Source organism: Fusarium proliferatum (assembly GCF_900067095.1).
Source record: "Fusarium proliferatum ET1 genome assembly, contig: FPRO_scaffold014, whole genome shotgun sequence".
Lineage (NCBI taxonomy): Eukaryota > Fungi > Ascomycota > Sordariomycetes > Hypocreales > Nectriaceae > Fusarium > Fusarium proliferatum.
Window position 1 is genome coordinate 109,266 of NW_022194803.1, and position 18,676 is coordinate 127,941.

Here is an 18,676-nt window from a genome sequence, read left to right on the forward strand (position 1 = left end):
TTCATTGATTCACAATATAAACATCATCTCGCATCACTACAACTTTTCAAGTCACGTTACCACGGTCCATCGGCCCAAACGTCATGCTCATTCGTAGCACACAGCGTCGCCCAGCCTGACGCAACCCACAGCACAGTAACATGAAGGGATAAAAGGAGAATGCTCGTAGCTAAGCCCCACGCTCGTGGACCGCTTGCGAAGTAATCTCCATAGCCTTGCCTAAGGGCAGGAGAATAGCTCGTCATTTGTGGCATGCCGAGATCTAGCGCTGCAATACAGACGAGTGGAATGCCTACGTTCGGTTGGACCATGAGTGGCCAGCAGGGACGTGTGAGAGTAATTATTTTGATGCCAAACAAGCCAAGGCGAAGGGTGTAGCTGAGTAGCGCAGAGTTCTCGCCTGCCAGATGCATGGTTCGGATGAGAAACACAGTTGCTCTCCGTCTAAGAGCGTCAGCTGTGGTTGTAGGCGGCGGCATCAAAAGTGGAGGGCTTTGAGAATTTCGCCTCTCGTGCATCTCTGAGTGCTCAGATGCGTCGCTGACGCTCACGGCTGGTGTTACAAAAGATCCGCGATGACTTTCCTGACTGTGGGACATGACCATTGACTGCGAGCCACGATGTCTCGATAGAGACTGGTGGTGCGGATCCAGCCGAGAACTTTGTGCACTCTTAGTAGGTGACAGATCTCTCGAAGTCGTCCTAGCCAGGGCACCGAGCTCTTCAAACTTGTCTGATGTTGACGTTTGATGACGATGTCGAGGGCCTATAGAACTGTAAGAGTAGGTTTGTTACAACACAAGAAGTAGAAACTTACCTGGAACTGGCGTACTTGGGGGAGCGGGCGAGTCTAGATTTTGTATGCGAGTTCCGATCCCAAGATTTGGTGCAGGCTCCTGACTTGCACCATTCTCGAAGGTCATTGACTCGCCTCGCATGGCTTTGAGAACCTCATTGGCACTGGGCCTTTCACCGGGGTTGAGAGCCAACAATCTCTTCAATAGCTGGTATAGCTTTGAGGGAAGATCTGGTCGCTCACGCCGTTCATCCTGGAACCCTTGCCAGTGAGTGATTTCGGCTCGAAGTTCATCCACATCTTCAAGTTCTTCTTGCAGAGCATTTGCGCTTTGGTAAGGAAGTCTCCCGAAGCACATAAAGTAGAGAATCATACCAAGCGAGAAGACATCCGACTTTGTGGTGAAGTTTGCATATCGACCTGAGGAGACATCCATTTTGAGGACCTCGGGGGCGCAGTACGAGATGGTTCCGGTAGTGCCTGAAGACTTGCGGACGACATTTTCGGGCTGGACTTCACCGAAATCGCTGATAAGGCATGTCGTTCTGCCACCCTCACGATGGAGCAAACAATTACTTGGTTTAAGATCGCGATGAATGTAGTTGGCTGCGTGGAGGTATGCCACGCCGGATGTGATGTCCTTGAACAGTGTGTAGATTTCATCAAAAGGGAGCTTGCGGTTACCGTTCAACAAATCGACAGGAGTTTCGAGCTGGCCCTTTGATCGTCGACGCATCTGAGCCTTGAGCTCCTCTTTGGTCGCCTCCCGTGGTGCTCCGCCAACAATGTACTGTTGGAGGTCGCCACCATTGCAGTATTGCTGGAGGATGAATGCGCAAGCGACACTGGGCCCAAATCGGGTGAGTCTAATATCCTCAAGCCAGACGTGCCGATACGATACGAGGTTCGGATGGGAAAGCTTGGCGAGAAGCTCAACTTCGATGAGAACCTTCTCTAACCAGGCGTGATCATCTCCGACAGGGACTCGTTTGCAAGCGAATTCACCAAGGGCGCATCCGTCAATTTCGTGCCGTACAAGCAGCACGACGCCTTTGCCTCCCTTGCCTAGGACTCTTTCTTCGACGAAAAATGTGTTGAAGTAGTTGGGACTGAATGCATCTCGCCGTATTCTGCTGCCTTCCGCTTGCGCGACACCGGGTGTACTCGACACAAACTCGGCCTCATCTGGGGCTGGCGATGGCGATGTCTGGTTTGTTGTCGGGCTACTTCCGCCCAAGATAGGACCAAAAAGTCTTCTTACTGGACTCGGCGGATGATCGGCGGAATTATCGTTATTTGAATTGGCAGCGCGGAGCATGCGAAAGTAGTCGGGGTCGACATAGGTCTCTTGCCGAGCACCAAAGGAATCATAGCTTCGGTCGGAAGTATTCTCGGAACGAGTAAGCGGCTGATGGCATGTAGGACAAGTCGAGATGCCTCTGATCTCGAGTCGATGTGATTGAGAATCGCGAACAACGATAGCGTTGTGGTGACGGCTGCAAGTTACAAGGGTTGGTTAGCTTGCTACTACCTACGGATACCTTGCACAACAAACAAAAGAGAAGAGTGATGACGTACAGAACAATCTCTCGGCCCTCATGGGGCTGGTAGGGAATTAGCGACATGTCCTTGGAGTGGGAGCGTCAGGTACAAAATCCAGGATCGCAATCATGGTAAAGATGATGCGATGGGGAGGTTGAGGATTTTGTGTTGGAGCTGTTGGTTCAAGTGGAAATGGAAGTGGAATGGAAGTGGAAAGTTTCGCGGGGAAGCTCCAAGTTACCAGTGGCAGGTGTTGTATTGTTGATCGATGCTGACAAGGGATCGGAGATATTGAGGTAACGTGAACAAAACAACACAACACAACACGCGACAGTACGACTCGAAAATCCATAAAATTACAGCGAGACTTTGTGAGTCATCAGCTGCGGTCACTGCATCTGCTGTAAGAATTCTTGATGAGGATGTCAGGTCTATTTGACTGTTGTGTTCTTGACGCTTCTATAAGCTCTGAGGCACAAAGTGGAGCTTGAATTGATCCATCGATGCTGATCATCAACAACATCGATTAAGCTTTGACATTTGCATCTTGACGCCGTTCGATGTGCAGATCTGGAGCTAATTGCCTCTAAAACTTTATCGAACCAGATGAAAGTAATTATAGTATTGACAAACTCAATCCTTTTGCACTCAGCCGCTGTCCCAGCTTCAGCCAGAATGTCAAATTAAAGGTCTAGGGTATTTTGGTTGCTCATGCCTGTCCTCGACGAACAACACCTTCCCCACTATCGCGAGGCTTCCCAATTACACGCAAGCGACTCTCTTTGTCCCGAATTACTCACTGCCATGTCAGATCTCCGACAAGCGTGTGATCGATGTCACAGTAAGAAGCTCAAATGTACGAAAATCCCAGCTTCTTCTGTCTGTACTCGCTGTGCCAAAGCTGGAGTCACCTGTCTCTTCAGCCCTCCAACTCGATCTTTGCGCCATCCTGACAATGCAGTCTTCAACTGGTCTATGCTTGGCTTGGACGAACCTGCAATCGAACCAGTTCCAAGCATCAACCTGGATCAATTTATCGCAACACCGCCTGTTAGCCAAGTTACAGATCCACCTCCACCTCCACCAGCTCAAGTCACTGAGATATCTCAGTTGTCAGATCTCATGGCTGGACTGGATCGCCTACAGACCAACTTTCCAACCTCGCAACGAGATCATTTATCTGCAAGGGAACTCACAGAGTTCATGAAGATATGCAAGTTTGATCTTGGATCATTCCTCGAAGATCTGCTACAACGTTCACAGAAGCTACTTCACTTATATCCTGAAGTTCTCAAACGACTTGAACCCGAGGATATCAACTGTGATGCCCCGGACTGCATACATAACGCACAAAAGGAATATTTGCTCTCAAAGTCCAGAGTTCCAATCGACCAGTCCCTTATTCACCTCATCATGGCCTGTCACCTAAGACTACTGGATATCTTTGACATGATCACTAACCATGGGCGTATGTGTGCTCATGCTGTGCCGCTTTTACCCAGAGAACACGAGCCCAAGTTCGACATGCCCGAGATCAAGATAGGCTCTTTCGTTGCCCCGAAAATCTCGGCAGCTTCAATGATGATTGCAATGGTGATCGAGCTCCAGCATTCCCTGAGCTCAAGGGCAGAGGAACTGGAAGGTGCGGTATCATTAGCTGTCGGCAATGAGTCGAAAACAGCAAAAATCATTAGTCTTCAATGCGAGTCATTGAAAGAACGGGCTTCAGACACTCTTGACGGTCTTTGTTCTCTTCGAGACAACCTTATGAAACTTGGTGTCATCAGATGATGTCTTTTTATCGTTTACTTCATTACACATTAAGGGGAACCGCAGATGAAGAAGCGCAAGAATATTTCTAAGCGACGAGAAGACATAAAAAGAGGCGTAGGAAGTGTTCTGTCTTCGAAGCGCCTTGGACAATGGTAATGCACAAGAGTCAAATGGCACCGCTCCTTCATTAGTCGTGTGCATGAAAGACAGACATCGCTGGCTTGTTAAACGGACGTGGCTTCCGATGCAAGGAGCCTGAGAAAGGCCGGTTTGTTTCATTAACGACCCTGTGAGATTGTCGGGCTCCGTCATCTGGCCGTTGGCCGTTCGATGGAGCATGCCTTTTACACGAAAATACTCGCTGCAGACAGATTGGGGCTTGGACAGAGAGTGCTGACATGTTGACGATACTGCCAGATCGCTGGAAAACGTCAGGCAGCTACAGGCTTGTCATTCTGTCGCTTTACAGTAATGTCCGAGATGTTGCAGCGTTGCCATTTTGAGATCCGCCCCCAAACAACAAACCCGATTGCAACACAAACTTACACTGTTTTACGACCAGTGAAACCACGATTTCCAATTTACCCGCATATAGCTGTCACAAGCCAGCTTGTGGGTGCACAGAAACACGGGAGAGCGCGTGTAACCAGCTAGGGGAGGAAAGAAATCTCAAGACCTTAATCCTAAATGATGAAAAGATTTAGGTAATTTAGCCTGAGTTTAGGGGACTCTCTACTAAGTTTATTTTATCACCGTCTTTTTAAGTCTTTGAGTTTTCCCTCCCCAAGGACCAGCTAAAAGGGGCGGAAGTTAAGGCTGAGGGTCGGGGTTACGACCTAAACGAGAAACCCTCTACAGGTTGTTTCCTGAGTCGAATTAAAGTGATACGGTCAGAATAGGTACCGGTTTTGGTGCCGCTGTCACACCACGTGAGATTCTATGGGTGGTCAGACTGGGAATTCTTCCGATGCTATGTGAAGAACCTCAGTTCATGGCCGAATATCCGTATACGAGACTACCATTACTGCTAACCGATGAAAGAGCGCGGGGAAATGTCTTAGCTAAAGCCATGGGGGAGCCTAGGGGGCCTCCGCACAAGAGAAATCCCCCCAAAAGGCGACGGATATTGCGAGGAAATAGACCGGACTTCGATTCCAGGACTCGGCCGAGAATATCTCAGCACGCCATGTCTAGGAAAGCGGGTGATCAGGCTGTTTCAAGCAAGACCCCTGCCCAATGAAATTGGCAGACCCATGCGAGAAAGGGACCCTTTGCGAAGACAACGAGCTCTAGTGTCATGTAGGTCGACGGAGTTTATGGCTGAACCCGAACGCGAGCGAGGAGCCGAAGAGGAGGGAGGGGGGAAGATGTGTTCCGGCCGAGGTTTGTTGCATTGGAAGAGGAGATCTCCAACAGATTTAGACAGAAACCCGAATTGGCGGAGGGCCCTGTTACATTGCTTCAGGCTATGTTCAAGGATGTACGGATAGGGCAGCTCTGTTTTTTTCTCTGTTCCCTTCGCTTTTCTCCTTCTGTGCCTCATTTCACGCCATATGGCTCTCTTATGATCGCACACTGAACTTGTTTGTGTTGCTCCGTCCGCAAGCGAGAATAGTTTCTCACAGTCCGCCAAACAAACAAACTTGACTTTGTTCTCAAATGAGTATACACCTCGTTACTGGCGTCTCTGAGCCCTTCCAACCTCGTTTGTCTATTCGCTCGCCCGTCTCGTCAAGCTATCGGCCTTGAAAGCCCCGTCATCAACAACCTCGTCTTCTACCGACAACTCTTTACGAAAATTGAACCTGGCCGACTTCAAGTGGAGAGGAACCACAGAATAGGATTTGCGAAAATCCGGGGACACGAAACGCAAAATATCCACCAGCATAACCTGGGGATTTCCCAACACGGACTATCTCCGACTTCATTCGTAGCTCAACATACAACTGAGACGTTCAAGATGAGCAGAGACGATGACTTGACTCGCGAAGAGTCCAAATCTCATGCCTTGACCCGCGAACCAACACGCGAAGAAAAGACCCGAGAGGCTATTGCCGAGGGTCACGATGCAGATATTCCTAGCAACATTGGCTTTATTCCTACTCCAGCAGACGAGCAAAGAAGAGCCAGTCTCACGAGCCATCGACGTGCAAGCCATGCAAGAGAACGAGCATCTCTGGACCCAGAGAAGCACGGTAAGGAAAATGAATCTGTGAGAGATGAGGAAGAGGGTGGTTCGCAAACGCAGAGCGAGAGCGATATTGTTTGGTGGGATGGTGATAAGGATCGCCAGAATCCGTACAATTTTGCGACTTGGAAGAAGGTTCTCAATTGTGTGCTCGTAAGCGCACTGACATTCGTTACTCCCCTGGCTTCTTGTAAGTGGCCCTCGTTGTGATGTCTGTCTTGACATCATGTGCAATGGGGACATGCTAACGTGACATAGCCATGTTTGCACCTGGTGTACCGCAGCTCATGGTCGAGTTCGGCAGTCAAAGTCGAGAACTAGCATCGTTCTGTGTGTCAGTCTACGTTCTCGGTTTCGCTGCAGGTCCTATGATCTTCGCTCCTCTATCGGAACTCTACGGACGTCAAGTGGTCTATCACTGCTGCAACGTTGGTTTCATCGGTACGAAATACACCTTTGATACCTCCAGACTTCTCTAACTCTCTCAGTGTTCGTTGTTGCCTGCGCCAAAGCCCCCTCGCTGAGCAGTTTCATCGCATTCCGCTTCCTCAGTGGCACATTTGGCTCGACACCCATCACCAACGGCGGTGGTACAATCGCGGATATGATCGTTCAGGAGAAGCGAGGTGCGGCAATGGCGAGCTTCAGTATTGGTCCGCTTCTCGGACCCATCATTGGACCAGTTGTTGGTGGTGTTATAACTGACGCTCTAGGCTGGCGATGGGTATTCTGGATCATTGCCATCATATCTGGCGTCCTGTCCTCTATCTTCTTCTTCGCCTCAGAAGAGACCTACGCACCCGTTATCCTCGCCCGAAAGACAAAGAGACTCCAGAAGGAGACAGGCAACGACCGCCTTCGATCTAAACTCGACGCCGGACTCAGTCCAGCGGATTACTTCAAGCGCGGTATCCTTCGCCCATTCAAGATGCTCCTCTTCTCACCGATCTGCATCATCTGCGGTGTATACGTCGGTCTGGCCTACGCATACCTCTACCTCCTCTTCACGAGTCTCACACCTCTGTTTATGAAAATCTACCACTTCAACACCGTTCACGCAGGCCTGACGTTCCTTGGTCTTGGTGTTGGTAGCATGATTGGTGTAGCGTACTTTTCTGTCTCGAGTGACAAGTACATGAAGAAAAAGGCTGCAGCTGCTAAAGAGCAAGGCATTGACGATCCTGCCGAATCAATGAGACCCGAGAATCGACTTCCGCCGTTGAGGATTGGTGCTGTTCTGCTCCCGGCTGGTTTCTTCATTTACGGATGGACTGCCGAGTATCAGACTCATTGGATTGCGCCTATCCTTGGAACTTGTGTCATTGGTGTCGGAAACCTCGTCATCTTCATGGTAGGTCTATCACTTGGTATCATGATTCAGACTAACATATTACAGTCACTGCAGATGTACCTCATCGACAGCTTCACCGTCTATGCAGCCTCCGCCCTCGCCGCCAATGCCGTCATGCGATCAATTGCCGGAGCATTTCTACCTCTCGCGGGACTGCCAATGTACGATAAACTCGGTATGGGATGGGGAAACAGCCTTTTGGGCTTCATCGCTGCTGCGCTAATCCCTGCGCCGTGGCTGTTCATCAAGTATGGAGAGCATTTGAGAAAGAAGTTTGAGATCAAGGATTTATAGACGAAAAGGTGGACGGACTGGCGATTCTTAGGCATACATAGAGGGAACCCAGCATTTATCAGCATGTTCATTCAGGGAGCCACTTTCTTATTATTCGCTCACTGCATCATTGTCTGAGAATGTCCATGGTTTATGTAACGGAGCTGCAGATGAGGCGTTGATCACGCGCGTAAATGCATGGCCGTTGAATGCAACTGATGCGGCTCGAGCCGAACCGCCAGGGCCATGAGACAAGAGGCGATGACGGAAACTTGCCATCACACATAAAGAGGTCTTATCAAGGAAATCTTCCAATGCCTATCTCACGATGCTGCACGGTATCTGCAAGATGCCCACTACAGCGACTGAACATGGACGACTTGAGTTGCCTCAGTAACCTGGCTTTGGCATAAGATCTCCATCGAAAGCACCGATAGTGCCATCTCATCATGATAGCCCCTGCGTGAGAACACCGGTGTCTTGATTCACCAGACCTACAGCAACATCCTCTACTAGGGTGTAATTCATAACTAGTTACAAGCCTTGTCAAATTATCCTAGACTTGTCCAATCACTCAAGTCCCTTACGCAAGGTCTTGAAGCTCCCTATCATCTCTGAGTACCCATCTCGCCACCTCTCCATCCCAGCGCGGTATCCAAAGCTCATCTTGAAGGACCGAAAATCTCCCCCAAGTATCATAATCATGCCAGAATCGGTTGTTACCGACCTTTTATGAAGTCAGGCCACACCTTTGTACACGGACCACAGACAGGATGGACCCATCTAGGGGATGAAAGAGAACCTCGATCCTAAATTATCAAAAGACTGAGGTTAACTTAACATAAGTTTAGGATACCTTTTGTAGAGTTTATTTTGACACCTTTTTATCAAGGTCTGGTGTTTTCTTGCTCCCTGAGACCATCTCATCATGTATGTATCATCAAGGGTAAGCGATGTACCCTTGAATTGAGAGATCCGGACCCTAGCTCGGAGTCTTTCTATTGCTCAGCCCTTTAATCCTTGGCTGCATGTGTAGGCTAGAAGGCTTCGGATAGGCGGGCTACCAGGGACGAATCTGTTGATGTGTACTGGACATTATACGGCGGAATGTCGGCCTGGTATCCCTAGTGTTCTGCAACACCAAAACTGCTAAGTCAATGCTTCATGATGAGTGACATACGCACTTGGAGACACAATTCACAGAGACAGATGATATGATGCAAAGGGACTTGCCCTGTTTATTCCTTTACGTGACTCAGAACTCGTAAACCAGTACCCTAACCTTGGAAACAACCATTGCCCTGTCTATCATTACTAATTTCGCATTAAACAATTCCTTATCACTCCAGGTTCATCTTTAAGAGACTTTTATGCTTTACTGAAGCTGACCAATGCCGAGGTGCTCGGGGTCAGCCTTGACGATTCGGAGGGTGTTGGTGTTACCCATGCCGCCCTTCCAGCCCTGGACAACGACAACGGTGTCACCGGGGGTGAGGACGTTGAGCTGGAGAGCGTTGTTGACAGCCCACTTGATTCGGCGATCGACATCCTCCTGCCAGTTAACCTGGGTGAAGTCGGGCTTGGTCTCGGGGAACAGGAAGGGGTACACGCCACGGTACAGATGGGCGAATCGAGATGTTGTGGGGCTTCTAGTGACCATGAAGATGGGGCACACGGGTCGGTACTTGGAAAGCATGCGGGCCGACTCTCCGGAGGTGGAGAGGACAATGATACCGCCAGCACCGAGATCGAGGGAAGCGCGGACAGCAGCCATGGCGCAAGACTCGACAGTGGAGACGGGTCGCTTGACGAGAGTGCACATCTCCTCGAAGTGAGAGACGTAGGGGATGGTGTTCTCGGCCTTGAGGCAGGTCTCGTGCATCTCCTTGACAGCCTCAGAGGGGTAGCTACCCTTGGCTGTCTCACCAGAAAGCATAACACAGTCGGCACCATCAGTGATGGCGTTACCGACGTCGCTGATCTCAGCACGGGTGGGGCGGGGGTTCTTGATCATGGACTCGAGCATCTGAGTAGCGCAGATGACGGGCTTGCCAGCGAGGTTGCACATGGCAATGAGCTTCTTCTGGGCAGCAAACACCTCAGCAGCGGGAATCTCGATACCGAGATCACCACGGGCAACCATGACACCATCGGTGGCCTCGAGGATCTCCTTGAAGTTGTTGAGACCCTGTCGGTTCTCAATCTTGGAGATGACCTGAATGTGCTTGCCCTTCTCGCCGAGAACCTCACGGATGTCATGGATATCCTGAGCGCGGCGGATGAAGGAGGCGAAAACCATGTCGACATTGTTCTCGACACCGAACTTGAGATCGGCCTTGTCCTTCTCGGAAAGAGCGGGAAGATCAACATCAGTGTTTGGCAGGTTGACACCCTTCTTGGAGCAGATAGCACCGTTGTTGCGGGCCTTGACTCGGATAGTCTTCTCATCCTTGATCTCGAGGACGTCGAAAGCGAGAACACCGTCGTCGACGTAGATGACACGGCCGGGCTCGATGACGCTGGTGATGTTCTTGTAGTCGACGTACCTGCAAGAGTTAGCTTTAGGAGTTACACCGGTTTTTGTTGTACTCACATGTTCTTGTCGTCACAGGCAGTGGCATAAGAATCGTCGGTGGTGATGTTCATCTCGTGGCCAGCACTGATGGGAATATCCTCATCGTTGGGAGTGTTACCCGTTCGGATCTCGGGGCCCTTGGTGTCAAGAGCAATGGCAACATTGCGACCAGCGTGGGTAGCCTCGGACTCACGAGCGTTGTCAATGACAGACTTGTGGTACTCGTATGATCCGTGGGAGAAGTTCATGCGGACAACGTTAAGACCGGAATCTCGGAGCTTGTTGATGGCCTCAACAGAGTTGGTCTTGGGGCCAATGGTGCAGATGATGGAGGAGCGGCGGTAGTTGCGCTGAGGTCGGAAAGCAGTGTCGAGGGAGGCAAGCCATGAGATCTTGCCTCCGAACTCGAGGTGGTCCTGAGCGGTAGCAGCCATGACGCTTTTGGAATGCTTGTGTGAGGGTTTCTGAGCCATTGTGAAAGAAGTGATTAGCAAATGTTGAGTAATGGGTGGGATGAGCTTGGCGGGGTAGCTCTGCTGCAAAAGGAATGAAGACGTGAGGAATTCAGCCCGGAACAGTTGGAGAAGACGGGAAATATATGTCTCTCTCAATCAACTGATATCAGCAGCCAACAAGAAGCAGAGCAGAAAGATCAGGTCGTTCTGCGGGTACTTGCTATGCAGGCCAACAGGGATGCATCCGTGAGCTGTAGGCAAGTACATGGGGCTAACGTGGATCAGATCTGACGTTAAGTGACGTGGTGGGAAAGGCGATAGCAATGGGGCGTGGCATTTCTCGGTGGGCAGCGCAGTCGGTGCGACACAGTCTGGCTGGCTTGGTTGGCGAGAAGGACAAAAGACGACCCATGAGCTCAATAGATGGGCCGAGTACAGAATCGTCAGATAATCGCTAATCGGGCCAGAAGAACCGAGTCCAAACCCGACACCTTGTCTCGTACTGTTAATGGGTCGCAGGGGAAATCCAGTGTTTCTGAACTGCTACTGCAACCCAAAAGCCAGAAGCGCATCTGCAAAGACGGGTATATGCCACACCTCCATATCGCTATCGCCATCATTTTTTGGAGGGCCGGTAGGCCAAACCCCAAAGGCCCAAGCCACAGCTAGCAGTCGTCTCCATTCACGTGCAGCAACAGCAACAGTAGCAGCAGCATGTTGACTTACAGGAGTATATGGATTTTGTTGTACGAATGTTGCACCGTACGATAATAACCCAGAAGGATGATGTGGTCAGAGAGGCAGAGGAACGTGCACACTCTTCCTGGTATTATTTATTGACGACGTTCGATGGAGGGAGCTCGCAAAGGTCGAAGCGTAAGGGGGCGGGATGGCACTAAATCTGTTTTTGTCGTTGGTGAGAAAAGGGTTGAGAGATGAGAAGGAAGAGAAAAAAAGAGAAGAAGAGGGAGAGAGGAAGAATTTTGGTGTGGTGATGATGATAATAATAAAAGACGGGAGAGCCCAGCCCAGTTGGCACAGCGCAGTATGGACAGCGCAGCTCAGTAAGGTACAGCGAACGTCCAGGGGGTACTTTACTCTTGCCTCCCCAATCAACAAAGATTTGTACCTCACCGAGAAATCACAGCCATCATGACTGGAGGGGTAAGAGCCAAGCATGGAGTAGCGCTACGGAGTACTTGCCTCAGATGTACCTAGTACGGTGAATTCATAGCCCGCTTTGGCTAAAGTGTCTGAGCTCTGGGCTGTCGCTGTGGTTGAGGTATGGAGAGCTTTTTTTCGCCTTTTTCTTTTTTTTCTTTTCTTTTCTGGCGATCTGGTTCAGGAATTATGGAGAGCTGTTCCTTGCACCCCGCTTCCCGTGAGATGCAAGCTTACAGGCCTTGAAGTGTATGAATTGACTTTGGAGTTGATTTATATGCTCACAATGGTCTAAAGTTCTAGTTTAACAGTTGAAAAGTAATATAAATCTGTATATTCCTATGAAAACATTCTCGAAATCTCCAATCTGAAGCCACTGTCTTGCCCGCCCTCGACAAAGTCGCGTAGCTATTTTCTGTTCCCCCACCAAACTCGACCCCGCTATCGCGCTTGGATGTTTGGTGGCTTTGCTTTTGCCATCCATCAGCATCGTTTAGTTACAGCGGCACATTCGGGGCAAAGCACTCCGCCCGCTACTGCAGCATCCGACAGTAGCTCTCCCCTCTACGAACTGTTCTTCCCAACCCCAAATCGGCAATTTATCTGTACCTCACCTTGCTGATTTATGTTTATATTAGCCAAATCTCAGAGTGGGCTATCATATCGAATGCATTGGCCGTGTCATGAAACGCGCAAACAAATGCCAATCCCCCGCCACTCAATGCTGACCGTAGAGTTACCTCATCCCTTGACTCAATACCAATTCGTTGAGTAGTGGCAGGGTATTTTGATGGTGCCAACAGAGTTGGAGTCAGAAAGCGCCTAATTTTTCTAACGAATAAAGTATCGCCCTCTCACCTTGGAAGCATTGGCCTCACCTGAGCTCGTAACGTCTCAACAACAGTCTCCAAACTTTGATTGGGCTGAAATGCAAGACCAATCAGTCAATTACTTACCAGGCATGCTGCTACGATTGGGTTGAGGTTTGTCTTAGTATTGCATACTGCTAAGAAACCTCTTGGCATGATACACATCAACTTCGCTTCTCACTATCCTCTTCCTGTTCAGGCAGGACATTACCATACTGTTAATGAATGTCATGACAAGTGTTCTAGCCTGCATCTTCAACAGAGTCATGTCTATGACGCGAGGGAATAAACGAGTCTTATCTATCGTTTCAACCTATCACCCCTTGAGCTCAACGTCTTTTTTCTTGGCTCTTGGTTCAGCCTAAGTTCAAGCCATCGACGTCGGTTCCAACCGTCCATCTCCTGGCGGAATATACCACTCAAACACTCTATCATGGCCGCGGAGATCGCCATTGGGTCGCTATCATTCAGCTCTTGAGATAGACCCCCATCTCCTGACTAACGTTAATTGATCGCATAGCTTAGACTATAGCTGACCGACATGTCGTTTCAACAGAAAAATAAAATAAAAAAACCAGCCGCCCCTCCCTCACCAATAAGCGCGAGTAATATGTCAAGCACAGCACATTGCATTGAGTAAAACGGCACTTTAAACGATGTTCGTTCTCAGATATCGGTAGACACCAAGCCCATTGGGTAAAAACTATGTTTGTCAGAAAAGATTGGCGGCGCGGGGGTCAATTACTGCAAAAGAGGATCCTCATGAGTGAGGGATTTTGCTTCATGACTCCCCCCTCCTCGTCTTTGCTCTTCTTGGGATAGAACACGGCGATGCACTCGGCGATGTCTCTCTGGACCCTTGAACCCCTCTTGCGTCTGGACCGCCAGGCGTTGAGGTGAAGGGGAAAACATTTGTGAGTGGGTTCTCCTGCAAATAACGCCGATATGCCAGCGAACAAGCGGTTTGTTTTTGACCGGCGACTACGAGACTAGCGGCGGCAACGTGCTGTGATGCAGCATGATTATTGAGCCCCGTCAATTCTATCCAGGCGCATTTCCATATCAGGAGCTTCCGCTGGGATTGTGAATCTCGAGATGAAGCATGTTGAGCTATTTACACCTTGAGGGGTTCCTCAGAAATATCCGCTTTGGGATATTTCGAAGCCAGATCTACCATTCTATTTCGAGTCTAGTTATTTTGAGAAGATCATCCATGATGCAGATGCCAATAATATCATCTCATGAGACGTCTAACATCTCACAATGTTTTGCATTGTAACATCCACTTGCAACAGATCCAAATGCCTGGGACATAAGAAACACGTGATGTGGCTCTACCCCGGAGCTTTCGGCGCCGGTGCGCCGGAGTCTCCACTATCGCCTGGCTCCCGCCGCGGCTGTGTCTGTGTCGCATGACGACCAAGCTAGACCAAGGTTAGATCCAGAAAACGACTCCATTCACGACGCTTCACACCGCGACTATCATCCAACACCAAACGACACTCTACAATTCTTCCGCTGCAAACACTTACATCATGGTGGTATGTACCCTCTCTCTCCTTTCCCCCTGTTCCCCCCTGGAGCTCTGCCCGTGAGGCCTGGCAAGTCTAAAGACTCCTCTCACAGCTCCTCAACCTGCTGACTCTGGGACTCTGGTCAAAGGTCGGACGGTTGACACACTATGCCTTTGACGCCGTTCTCTGTAAGTCCAAGATACTTCCCTTGTTTGTCGCCGCGACAGCGCAAAACTAACACCGCAACAGTCTCGGCCTTCCTCGCCGGCATGAAGCGATCTACCGGCCTAACGTGAGCCTTAAACCCTCCGAATTACTCTCCGACACATCTAACAGTAAACGATAGTTTCAAGACTGACAAGGTCGCCGGCGAGAACAAGGAATTCACCGGCTGGATCGATAGATACCTCGGTGTCGGAGAATGGGTCATGGATCAATCCGTCGCTATCGCAGGCTCCAGCGGCTACTTTGAGCGAACCCGATGAGCGACTAGGACGACACCCTTTTAAGCTATCGATACCATGGACTTCCCACTCAGTTTTACAGCTGCAAATGACTTCAAAAATGACTTAACGATCGCGCGGAGGAAATGGCCAAAGCTACCTGATACGCGTTCGACGCGCTGGGTTTTCAGATAGGCGTTCGGATATATGACTAACAATGCATGTGAATTGGATCAATGATACTGATATTCAATCAAGGCCATGAGCCTCTATCCTGCTCTCGTGAATTGCTCTAGGAATAACCAACAGCCTGAACCAAGTTATTTGAACCCACTCATCCCTTGTCATTATTCATAAGCCTAATCAACGTCCCAAACTCTTCATCCTAGTCGATCTTGGTTGGTTCTTTGTGTTCTGCCAGAAACTCAGCAGGAACCTCGTTCTCAGAGCTGACCCTTCTCAAGACTACGCTCTGTTGTTGAGGGCTGTCCGGAGGATCATGATCGTGGTCCTCGAGCCGAGATACCAACAGGTCAGCGGGAACTTCGTTATCGCTCTCATCGTGACTTTCTTCAGGCAGCTCCTCGGCGTCTCCCTCCGTACTGTCTTGTGTTCCATTATGTTCTGGGTGATCCCCTGTAGTGACCGACTCATCTGGGATTATTCCAAGCGTTCTCAGGAGTCCTTTGGCCTCGAGGAACGCCTCCAACTCTGCGCCAATCGCGCATATGAGGAGATTCCAATGTTTTGATTCAGCCACCTGCAATCGCTCTTCCAACTCTTCAACAACAGTGTCCATCTGGGACAACTGATCCCGTATCGCGGCTTGTTGCGGCTCTTCGTCAGCATCTCCCGCTTGGCTGGCTTTGATCAGTTCCCGCAATCTCGCCTCGAATTGTGCGACAAGCCCTGTAACTTCAGACCAAACCTCGGACCCTTCAATCAAAGCCTTGCGGTCTTCTGATATTTGGGTCTTGCGACGCTCAAGCACAGCGATTTCTCCTTGCCACCACGTTCTAGCCATTTCTACCGTCCTGCGCTCTGGTCTGAGCTGCAGAAACTCGGTACCTCGCAGCATATCAGTATTCTCCTTAGACCGAGATTTTGCACTGGCGCCGAGAGCATCTATATCCAACGGCGTAACAGGCGGTCTTTGTATCAGTGCCCTTACTTCTGTGTCCACGTCTCGACCAGCAGCTCTGTACCCACTAAGGCCAGCCTCTCGTCGATTCTTAACATCCTCTATCTTCTCTCGCACCCATCTGCGCCGACTTCGCATCGCAATCAGTTTCTCTTCTAGAGTTCGTATGTCGTGATCCAGAACCTGCTGTTCGGACCCAAGCTCGCGGAGCTCCTGGCCCAAAGGTTCATCTTCGTCGTCTTCCAAGGCATGAAGCTCAGCATATATATCGTCCCTCCTCTTGCTCATTTTGTCAAGATATGCCAGAGCATCCTTTCGTTGTTCTAGCGCCGTGTTCAGGTGCGAATTCTCCTCCGCCTTCAAGTCCGATAAGGCAGCCATAGCCCGCTGGAGACCGGCTCGAGCTGATCTGAGGCCGCGTGGCTTGCTTGGAGCGGGTTGTCGCACGGGTATAACACTTCCATCTGGCGCAGAGCGTACCGGCATATGTAGTGAGTTCATCATTCGTGATTTCGACGTAGCCGTCGAATAGAATGTACTCTCCCCAGTACCAGTATCGCTCCCAAAGTTGCTTTCGGAGCCCCCATCTCCGCTACCAGCAACCAGTCCTGAAGCTTGGAGGTCTAAAAGTTGTTGGATGTCTCGTTCCAAAGCCTTTTCTCGTCGCTGTAAGCTTCTCCATATCGAGTCGAGACGTGGGCGATTATCTAAATGCTTCTGGCTCGGGCTGTCACTCAACCCAAAGCGACTTGGCGAAAGCAACCCAAACCCTCGCCCGCTATCGCTGTGATTTGGGGAAACTGACTGCCGTGTGGGATCTTGGTTAATCAAGACTGAGGAAGCGATTGGAGGTGGTGGCCCTGCAAAGATAACCTTCGATTTTCTTCGAGAGGGGGAATTCTCATAACGATGCTTGCTGTCCCACGAAGCAGGTGATGAAGATCGCCGGGTCGATGTGGTAGAGGTTGGCTGGGCCGTCTTTCTAAGTCTCGGGCGCGGAGGTTCCTGGTCGAAGAGAGGGTCCTCACTTCTAGGTTCGAGCTCGTCTAAGTCATATTCGCTGACTTCTCGAATAGGAGGGCTACGGAGTGGGTTGTTGAGAAGTCGCTGAGATGGACTGGACATACGACCGAGGATAGAGGGAGAAGACATGTTCGTTTATAAACAGAGACACGTGGGGATCGGGTACGAAAATGATGAGAGTTGTCGCAGTATTGAAGTTGTCGCAAACATTCGCTCGAATTCGGATAGACACGGCTTGAAGCTTTTATAGCTGTGGAGTCTGCAGTCGCAGTGCTTCACATTAGTTGGAGTTTATCAGTATTCGCGGTGGTAAGTGTTGTGTAAGCTGTGATGAGTTGTTCAAGTCGTTGGTAGTGATCATAAGAGAGAGCTCGATGAAGCTTATTTGACTGGATGGAAGCTTTGGACACGATCTGGGGTTGGCATGTGCCCACATGCTCTGGGGTGCACCTGGCCATGAGCTCCCGCGATCCACAGGGCGGGGAGTGGATCTGTACCACAACCGCGTCACGGGCTTATCTCCATGTGATGAAGGTCAATCATATGTTGAATATTTGATGATAGCTTCAACATGAAGTTCAGTTCGCACTATGGAGAGACACCAGAAACTTGCCGTCTCTCAAGTCATTGAGTTGAGTATTCTTTGTAGTATAGATTAACTTACGGTAACCTCGAAACGTGTAAGGTCTACTGCGTGAGCCGACCAGATGTCTTAAGATCACCAAAGTCAAGCTCTAGACTCAAAAAGTAACTTATTAGCACCACATACTATACTCCTAAAGTAGCTTGCTTGGAGAAAACTTCATAAGCGATACCCAAGTTACTCTGGCTCGGTCAGTCACGAAATATAGTCGACATTTCTGACCAGGGTTCTGAGATCTACAAATGCAAGTTTCGTCAAGAGGTTCGAAGCTTCCAAATTCACGCGCTCTCTAGTGAGTTATTCTTATTCATGCAGTGCAAACCGTGGCCCAGCTTCAGACTCATATATAGTGATACTTTCAAATAAGCCTCACATCATTTGAATCCTTCAAGAATAATATTGTTTTGCTTGCCTAATCCTCTGCTCAAACGAAAGACTACTACCATCAGCCGGCCACTTTTCACTAACCCCTCCGCCCTTCTCCAAGTCAAACCGAACCAGACCGGGCCAGACCAGACCGAAACCTTGCTTGCGCGAACGAGGAACCTTCCATGTCGCATTCTTTCTTGCATCTCGTCAAGATTTCCGCTTCTTCTACCTTGTTCTCACGGGTCAACATCCTAAAGCCTCACCCTCGGACTTCTGCTTGAACCGACGGGAACTTGAAGCACCGCGACTTCTGCTGATCTTTTGGCTTACCAACTGCCGACGTCCACGAGCCAGTTGAGCCGTAAGGGACACTTCTTTGCTCCACCTCGATTTTTATTAACGACTACCCTCGTCTTACACTGTCGCATACATTTCGCTCCTCAGACTCATCCTCGCTCAACGTTGCTGCTGTTCGCGCGCCAGGCCACCTGAGGCTTGTCGAGTCAATCAGCCCCCCAGGCCAGGTCCGTCAAACAGAGGCCCCGAGCTACTAAGCCGAG

The 18,676-nt window shown here is 50.0% G+C and overlaps 6 protein-coding genes across 6 annotated transcripts; 3 read left to right on the top strand and 3 right to left on the bottom strand.

The window, feature by feature from the left end:
• Window positions 1-56: 56 nt before the first annotated feature.
• Window positions 57-2,421, bottom strand: FPRO_04154 (uncharacterized protein; the record flags this gene model as incomplete). The annotated part of the gene is made up of 3 exons (XM_031223717.1): window positions 57-766; window positions 818-2,292; window positions 2,375-2,421. The coding sequence occupies 3 exons, from the start codon at window positions 2,419-2,421 to the stop codon at window positions 57-59; spliced, it is 2,232 nt and encodes a 743-aa protein (XP_031089048.1).
• A 628-nt stretch (window positions 2,422-3,049) lies between these two features.
• On the top strand, window positions 3,050-4,129 carry FPRO_04153 (uncharacterized protein; the record flags this gene model as incomplete). The annotated part of the gene is made up of 1 exon (XM_031223718.1): window positions 3,050-4,129. The coding sequence occupies one exon, from the start codon at window positions 3,050-3,052 to the stop codon at window positions 4,127-4,129; it is 1,080 nt and encodes a 359-aa protein (XP_031089049.1).
• Window positions 4,130-6,071: 1,942 nt separating this feature from the next.
• On the top strand, window positions 6,072-7,944 carry FPRO_04152 (uncharacterized protein; the record flags this gene model as incomplete). Its single annotated transcript, XM_031223719.1, has 4 exons — window positions 6,072-6,489; window positions 6,558-6,740; window positions 6,788-7,650; window positions 7,696-7,944. 4 exons carry the CDS (start codon window positions 6,072-6,074, stop codon window positions 7,942-7,944), a joined length of 1,713 nt encoding a protein of 570 aa, XP_031089050.1.
• Window positions 7,945-9,298: 1,354 nt separating this feature from the next.
• FPRO_04151 (putative pyruvate kinase) lies at window positions 9,299-10,932 on the bottom strand (the record flags this gene model as incomplete). The annotated part of the gene is made up of 2 exons (XM_031223720.1): window positions 9,299-10,469; window positions 10,517-10,932. 2 exons carry the CDS (start codon window positions 10,930-10,932, stop codon window positions 9,299-9,301), a joined length of 1,587 nt encoding a protein of 528 aa, XP_031089051.1.
• Window positions 10,933-14,518: 3,586 nt separating this feature from the next.
• On the top strand, window positions 14,519-14,982 carry FPRO_04150 (uncharacterized protein; the record flags this gene model as incomplete). Its single annotated transcript, XM_031223721.1, has 4 exons — window positions 14,519-14,524; window positions 14,610-14,685; window positions 14,747-14,789; window positions 14,844-14,982. 4 exons carry the CDS (start codon window positions 14,519-14,521, stop codon window positions 14,980-14,982), a joined length of 264 nt encoding a protein of 87 aa, XP_031089052.1.
• A 343-nt stretch (window positions 14,983-15,325) lies between these two features.
• On the bottom strand, window positions 15,326-17,233 carry FPRO_04149 (uncharacterized protein; the record flags this gene model as incomplete). The annotated part of the gene is made up of 1 exon (XM_031223722.1): window positions 15,326-17,233. The coding sequence occupies one exon, from the start codon at window positions 17,231-17,233 to the stop codon at window positions 15,326-15,328; it is 1,908 nt and encodes a 635-aa protein (XP_031089053.1).
• Window positions 17,234-18,676: the final 1,443 nt, after the last annotated feature.